This window comes from Leptosomus discolor, chromosome 9 (genome assembly GCF_034619465.1).
Source record: "Leptosomus discolor isolate bLepDis1 chromosome 9, bLepDis1.hap2, whole genome shotgun sequence".
Classification (NCBI taxonomy): domain Eukaryota; kingdom Metazoa; phylum Chordata; class Aves; order Leptosomiformes; family Leptosomidae; genus Leptosomus; species Leptosomus discolor.
Window position 1 is genome coordinate 4,891,349 of NC_141399.1, and position 8,153 is coordinate 4,899,501.

At 43.0% G+C, this 8,153-nt stretch overlaps 1 protein-coding gene across 1 annotated transcript in view; it reads left to right on the forward strand.

Annotated features, from left to right (window-relative positions):
• The window catches only part of RYBP (RING1 and YY1 binding protein), a 42,661-nt gene extending 34,787 nt beyond the window's left edge, over nt 1–7,874 (forward strand). The window contains exons 3-5 of the mRNA XM_086470109.1: nt 2,706–2,882; nt 2,998–3,096; nt 7,292–7,874. Of these exons, the coding sequence (XP_086326235.1) occupies nt 2,706–2,882; nt 2,998–3,096; nt 7,292–7,544 (529 nt within the window). The 3' untranslated portion in view covers nt 7,545–7,874. The remainder of the gene's footprint in view (nt 1–2,705; nt 2,883–2,997; nt 3,097–7,291) is intronic.
• The last annotated feature ends 279 nt before the right edge of the window (nt 7,875–8,153 follow it).

An 8,153-nucleotide genomic window follows, 5' to 3' on the forward strand; every position in this document is an offset into this window, starting at 1 on the left:
GGGTTATTTGTGCTATTAAAAAAAAAAAAAAATTAAATAAATCTGTTCTAGTAGTACAGCACATCTTGAAACATGCTCTGTGTTGACCAAAGTCTCCGCAGCTTTCCGCTTCCTTCCTTGGTGCGGCAGGAGAAACCTCATCAGCAGGGCTGGCCCCCCTTCCCGCAGGTCCCTGCCTGTGCACGCTGCTGTCTCCTCTCTTTGCTTTCCGTTTTGGGTCTGCCTCTGCCAGCGAGCCGTTGTGGTGTGTAAGGAGGAACATGCAACTAGGGGTTTTGGAGAAGTTGTGCTAGTGATGTCAGCAACTGGCCAGAATATTATCAAAGTTGGCGAGTGTGGTGGCTGTCGCAGGCGCAGATAAGGAGCGGCAGAGCACAGGGTGAAGTGTCTCCACGGGAGCACTTTAAGGTGTCTTTTTTTGGATTCCAGCCTTTTCCACGGAAATGCAGTGTAACTTATTTACACATTTTTTTAAATTTTAGTTTAGTCGAAGTTTCCATTTTAAAATGTGTATCTTCCTTCAAGCAGTGCAGCACTTCTGCGCGGGAACGGCAGCTTGGGAGCTGCGGAGGTTGGGCAAAAGGCTTGGAAATAGCATGGCAAGCAAACACATCAGAGTTGGGCGAAGTGGAACAACTCGGAAGGTGCGCTCAGATTGTTGAATTGGGATTTCCCGTGAATGGCTCGGGTTTCTTCTGACTTAGCTGGTTGTGTAAACAGCAAATAACTGTAATTCTAGGCAGAAGTGGCAGCTTCAAGCAGGGAGGTTAATCATGTATAATCATGTAGGGAGATGGTATCTGCCCTCTCTTTGAAGATTTCTTGACACTTCTCTTTTTTTTTTCTTTCCCTTTTTGAGTAGGCGGTCAGCAGGTTGCTTGACACAAGCTACTGTTGTCAGCTTTTAGTGTAGTTGCATCAATCTGAAAATCTTTTTCCATGTAACCACAGCGCTACTTCTTAGGTGTTTTTTCTCGGTCATACAGACAGAAATTGCTCTGTGTGGGACTTTAAATGCAAGGATGCTAAATATCTTCGCTCTTCTGTGGAACAGGTAACTACTTGATTTGATCTGCAGAACATGCCAGCATCATAGTTTTTTATTTACTCAGAAACTTTTCCAGATTGTAGCATAAAATGAGTTATAGTTGGGTGAAAAATCCAATTGTTGAGATGGGTCAGGGGCCTTATTACAACCTGTTGCGTAGACTTTATAGTAAGCCGTGGTAGTGAAATGAAATATTTGGTTATATCTGGCTTCAGTAAGAGTATCTTGGGACCATTATACAGAAACCAGTGCCAAGAGGGGCTTAGTAGGTACTTGGATTTTCCTGTGATAGGGAATAGAACTGGTCTGGGTGTTCTGGTTGTCTTTATCCTCTCTAAATGCAGATGTTACATGTGAACAATTAGTGTTTTGTACACTTAATTTTTTTTTAAAAGCATGAAACCACTAAGTAGCTTCTTAAAGTTGCTCTAGATGTTTGTGGTAAAAAACTGGGTGCCAGTGAAGCTCTGCAGCAGGAACCCTTGGGTTTCTGTGTTCCAGTTGTAGGCTTAGTGATACGTGCATCCTGCTTTCATTGACAACCTTGTAGTCTGATCTATGTAGAAAGTTTGAATTGTATTTATGACCAATATAATTCTGTGGACAAGCTTGTGCAACTGTGGCAATTAGTATTCAGGTCATAATAGATGGCTAATGGAGTTGGTAACCTGGTTGTGTCCCCCTGCCCAAGCTCTGTGGACACGGGGAGCACAGATCTTTCTGGCACGTTAAAGGGGTCGAATTGATGGTGAGTATTCAGAGTGTGAATTGCTTTGTGATATGCCAGGCCAGGATGGAGAGGTTTCAGGTTGTTAAGCTGAGAGGACATTAGAGTTTGGGTGAGGAACACAGGAGAGACAAAGGTACAAGTTTCTGCACGGTATGTGAGGACCAACAGCCAAGGTATTGGTTACATGCGAAGCTACTTTTCCGTGTAAATCCCAGTTTGAAATGGAAATAGTCTTTGAAAGACAGTTTGCTTGTGTATTTTGTCCGAGTACCATTGGGGACTGCAGACAATTGTGTGAAAACGGTGTGTCAGAGGCTGGCACGGCCGTTCCCCCGTGGAAGCGTGAATGCCCACTTGTCTTCTGTGCTCCTGCCAGTGAGCTTCAGTCCCAGCCCTCAGGACAAAGTCATCTCAGTTACCTTCTTTTGTTCTGTGTTGTTTGTGCGAGGTTTGCGGCTTCAGGGAACCAGAAGCTCCTCTGAAAAATTAAATTGAAAGATACGAAGGCAACCGATGTTTATAAGGAAACCTATTTTTATCACTCTCTCTGATTCTTCTTAAAGTGTAGCCACAGTGCGTGGCTGGCTTGAAAGCTGTTTTTTTTTTCACTAATGTCATTCCCCCCCGCCCCCCCAAATTGGCTGTGATTTCATGATATGGATGGAAGAAAGGGAGCATTATGCTTAAGAGTGTTAGATGAGGCTGAAAACTGATGAAACAGCAGTTTGGAGTATTTCTTAATTTTAAAATTTCTGTCTTGTTTGGTAGCAGCAGTAGTACTTCACATTAAATAAGGACATCCTTTTGGTTCTTTATAAGTGGAGTGTTCTTCCCTGGTTGCCGAAATAAATCTTCATGCTGCTTTTGGTGAAGTCATTTTTACTGTGTAAAATTGACTCTAGATCTCTCTTTTTGTTGTCGTTATAGAAAACCTAGAATAAACTCTCAGTTGGTGGCACAACAAGTTGCCCAGCAATACGCAACCCCACCACCGCCTAAGAAGGAGAAGAAGGAGAAAGTGGAAAAACAAGACAAAGAAAAACCTGACAAAGAGAAGGAAATTAGTCCAAGTGTTACAAAGAAGAACACTAACAAGAAGACTAAGTAAGTTTTGAAGGATGCGCTGTTCAATGCCGAGCGATTTCAGTAGCGCTGTGCATTGATTAATTGTGCGGTTAAACTAACATCATACTCTCCCTCTTCCCTCCCATTCTTACAGACCAAAGTCAGATATTGTGAAAGATCCTCCTAGTGAAGCAAACAGTATACAGTCTGGGAATACTACAACAAAGAACAACGACTCAAATCACACTTCAAGGTAACTTTATACTGAAGTTAAGCTCTTGGTGTCTGAGAACTGTGTAAATAGCAGACGCTTCTTTTTCTTTGATGGGCAGAGGCAGAGTGCTGTCTAACCCCCAGGGTCTGCCGGTGTCGGTATGGCAAGGCCATCCGTGGCTACGAGCCTTCTCCACGTACAAGCACTGAAACGCTGTGCTGGCGCCGACAGCTTCAGGCTCTGCAAATATTTGTTCTGTTGTCCACTCGGTTTTGCTCTCTCTACTGAAATAATCATATTGTCAATTTGGCAGTAATGCTTTTGGCTGTAAAACACAGTGGGGGGAAAAACATTAACCAGCAATCGTAGTGGTCTTTATCAAATTCTTATCATCGCTTGATAACAGTAACAAAGGTTACTTTTTTACTTCCTTATCAGTAGTCAGTCACTGTAATTGTCAAGATAATTTTCCAAGTATATAGGAATTAAAAGACTGTATGAACAGATTTGCTAGAACCTTGCTATCAACAAAAAGCATGAATGGTTCGTTCCGTATTTGTTGAAGTTTCAGATGAGGAGCTGTCTATGGAGAGAGGTTTATTCTTAGTCTTGCCTTTACTGATAGCCACGTGCTTGTTTGCTTTAAGCAGTGTTGTATGCTTTATTTCTTAAATCAAAAATTCAGCATCAAAGAACAGTTTTTATATTACTAAACTTGAGAGCTACAAGAGGCAGAATTCAGCTGGGCACTTTATGTGGGCTGTGTAAGAATTGCATCTCTCTTTAAAACGTGCAGTAGTAAGTGTTTTATAGTGAAGCCACGTGAACTGCAGCAATATTAGTTAGCTGCAAACACTTGTAAATCACGTGGAAAATACGGTTCACACTGCTGTTCGTGTTAAGGTTGGCATGTCATGGCTGCAGAAAACTGTTGTCTTGGAAGTTTTTTAATGGTAACATGAAAATCTCTACTAAGAGTGGATAACCTTTACACAGTAACTCACTTGACTATAGTGAGGGCAGCGTGAGATTTGCTGTGCTAGAAGACTGAGCTGTTTGCAGGTACTGCTGTTAACTCTTCCTCAGCCCCCAAAAGATCCAAGGGTCCATTTCTGATTTAATTAGAGAAATACAGCTTTATTGCAATGATTTTTTTTTTCCTGTTCTTTTTGTAATGATACTTATTTTGAGACTTAGGATGCGGGAAACTTGATGCTCTTGACTAATGGCATAATATTAAATTGATAGATTACATCAAATAATTGTTTTTACTCCTTGAAGGAGTCACTCTGTCTACTGCAGAGTCTTTTAGTCCATGTTTTGTGGCAAGCTTTTGTCATTCCTAATTAATCCTTAATAGTATCAGGTCTAGCTGGATATTTTTAAGGGATTCATCATCTCCTTCAGTTCTTCAACTGTCTTTTAAAGTGTTCAGTTCACTGGAACTTTCCTTGCAATTCACTGCCCTCAGGATTGCTGTCGAGAGTCTTTTTAAAGGATCTGGTTTTTACAGAGTCGCAAGTTATCTGTTCAGATATTTTTTTATGCCCAGAGTTCTTAACTGTTTGGGTGGGGTTTTTTTTTGTAAATTGTCTTCTAAGGGTCTCTGGATTTTTAAGAAATCCTGTTTGAACTTCTTGGATACCATGTCTGTTTGTGACAAAGTATCTTGGTTTGTTCCATGTCGTTTCTTAGTTGGCCATAAGCCTTTTTAGCTATAAACTCAAACATCAGGATGTTTAATTTTGCAAAATAATGTGAGTGGGCCAATCCCTTTGCTCTCTATACAAAGCAAAAATTGTATGCGTGTGCTGAAGAGATTGTCTGGAGGTTTCCATCTGTGCTTCCTCAGCTCTTTGCACAGAGGAGACCCCTAAAACTTCCTGCAGAGCTGGTTGGAGGGCTCAGGTCTAAAACTGACACTGAGAATATGTTTGTGAGCGGGACTGTGGAGAAATCCTGCATCTCAGCCCTGCTTCCCCCCGGTCCTTCCACGTTACTTCGTCGTGGCATTTAAAGATGCATGGGCAGCTTCATTCAGGCGCTTGGTGCATGGCTCGTCTCAAAGGCTGCTGGTAGCGGGAGCTTTTCTGGGCAGAACTTATCACAACTTAGGCCATCTGAACTCCCTTTTTTCTTGCTTCCCTGCTCTCCCTCCCCGGCCAAATACGACTATCAGTCTTTGACAAGCAATAGCAGGCGTGCGTGTTCAACCCTGTAGGAAAGTGGAGGCAGTAAGGTCTGTTCCGGTATCTAGGCCAGCAGTTTTTTGCTATTTCTGGGTACAAGAGAAAACAAACGACCCAGGCAAATTACAGGAAGAACTGGGTTTCCTAGAGGAACTTGGGGCTCAGGGAGGAAAATACGTATGCGTACTACGCTTCCGGAAAGGCTTGCGGGTGTGTTTGCTGCTGATGCTTTGGGGGCAGCCCGCATCTGCTGCGACGCTATCTGAACGCCGACGGAAACCCCAAAACTTGCTGAGCTGGCTGGCCTTTCTTGTTACCCGCAAGCAAGGTGACATCATTTAATCTAGCCTGTGGTTCCGCGTTGAATTTGCCAGCTCCTGCAAGTGCGTATGTACGACGCGTACGCGTGGGCGTGTGTCCCGCCGCGGCGGGGATTCACTGAGCCCAGCGATGGGTTAGAAAAGGCTGGTTGCTAAAAGAAGGGGCTGGTTCAGGTGGGAGGTTTTACTGATGGTTATCCCAGCGCAGCGGTATTTTAATTGTCTTTTCTGTCTATTAGAAATGCTTTTCCTGTGGTACTTGTTAAAAATTGAAACAGCCGCCTAGGTTAGCTATGAAAATACTATTTTTGGTGCAGTAACTTCATTTTTGGTAAGGAATTTTGCAGAAATACAGTTGTTCTATTTTTGAAGCTGTACATCTGTCCTTAATGCTTTTTTCTACTCTATCTAGTTGTAGAATATCACTTGGATAACTGCTGGTTAAGGACTTTCCCCTTGTTACTTTACCACCGCAAGCCATTGAGTATGTATGGCAAATAAAAAGGCAGCTTAATTTCTTCTTTTTTTTTGGACTGGACTAGCCCAGTGTGCTGCAGACGAGGAGGAGGAAAGGCAGATTGGTTTAAAAGCTGGAGCTTGATCCCAAAGTAAACCTTCCTTCCATCCCTTGGAGTAAGGCAGTTCTCAGCAATCTACTTTTCACTTGCTGTATAAAGACTCTCCTTTTTAATTTCCCTCTTGGGAATATTCAGCTGCTTAAGCCTGACCCTTAATTAGGAGCAAAAGCTGTAAATTGCAGCAGTCGCTGCAGCTGATTTAGGATTTGCTGGTAGCTGGAGGAGTGTCCAGGGTTTGTTGTATCAGAGCTTTGGACCAGCCCCTGAAATGTGCATGAACGTCAGCTTCTTAGAGTCTAGACCCTTATTAGCTACATTACTAATTGAATGATAGCACAGCGTGCAAATTACTGAGATAATCCTGATCTATAAATACCACTGTGTTCTTTTCTGGTGGTTTTGATTTTTTTTTTCCCCCCCTTTTTTCCACTGCCGTTTCCGTAACCAAAAGCTGCAAGAATTACCATTGTACATTCTGGATTTTATTTACAATGGCCTCCGTTCCAGAGGGAGCGTTTTGAGCGATTTTATGCATAGGCTGATTGGGCATCTGATTTGTATAAGCTCAAAGCAGTTGAAAGAGAAGCCAAGTTGTCCCAGTGCCTGTGTTGTTTGCAGCTGCAGAGTTCCAATATGGGAATGAAAGAGCCGTGGTCAAATGCTTTCATGTGGTTTTGTATTGCAGAGTCACAGCCTTGTCTCATAACATCAGGGCACATGATGAGATGGTGAATTTAGATAAGAGAACTCTTTCATCTGCCCCTTGGGGAGGAGATCCTTCGGTCTGCCTGGCTCCTGTCCGCTTGGCTCTGCTGTGGTGTCCTCCTTCCTGGCAGAGTTGCATTTAGGGATAAGTCTCCAGCAGACACCCGTTGCAGAGCTCTGCAAGACAGGTTTTTCTCCTGGGGCTGAGCACGCTGCTGCAGCCCTCGCAGCCCGGGCTGTCGCAGGGAGCCGAAGGTCAAACCTTTGTCCTCCGCTGTGCGGTACTTAACTGCTGCCTGGGTTCTCCTCCCAGTTACTGCCATCTGTGCGGGCAAGCGGAGGACAAGTCACACCGAGTTTGCTGTCGAATGCGTTTTCTAATAAACTTTTCTTTTCTCGTTTATTTTTACCCTTTTAATAAATGTTTTCTCATTTATTTTAGACCCAGACTGAAAAATGTGGACAGAAGTACCGCGCAGCAGCTGGCAGTCACAGTGGGAAATGTCACAGTAATTATCACAGACTTTAAAGAAAAGACTCGCTCCTCTTCCACGTCGTCTTCTACAGTGACCTCGAGTGCAGGATCAGAACAACAGAATCAGAGCAGCTCGGGCTCTGAGAGCACAGACAAGGGCTCGTCCCGTTCCTCCACGCCAAAGGGGGACATGTCGGCAGTCAACGACGAATCTTTCTGAAAATTGCACATGGAGTTGTGGAAACTATGAATCAGGGTATGAAATTCAAACACTCCACCTGCCCATGCTGTTCAAATCCTGGAGAGCCTCTTCTGTGCTTGAACACACACTTTCTCGGACATCGACCTCTTACTGATGCAACCAGGATAATTTCTGCTTGCCGTGGGCATCTGGCCACCGAGGAATTTCTCACCCTAACGATTACTCTTGACACTTTTATGTATTCCATTGTTTTATATGATTTTCCTAACAATCATTTATAATTGGATGTGCTCCTGAATCTACTTTTTTATAATATCTGCTGTGCACAATTTTCCATGAACATTACAACTTTTTGTTTTGGGGTAGGGAGCGGGTGGGGAGGGAAGGGGGCTTTATTTATTGCATTCACAAACTCCATCCTCTTTCAACATATCCTTTTTAAGTTCAGTTCTTCTTCCAGTTATACTGTGTACTATCAGTTTTGATATAAATTATATATAAATATATATATAAATAAATATATATAAAGGGTTATTTGAAACCAATACATGGAAACGCTGGTGCTTGAAACACTGTGAAGTGAAAAAAAAAAAAAAAAAATTCGAACAGTTCAAGATCTGGGACAGT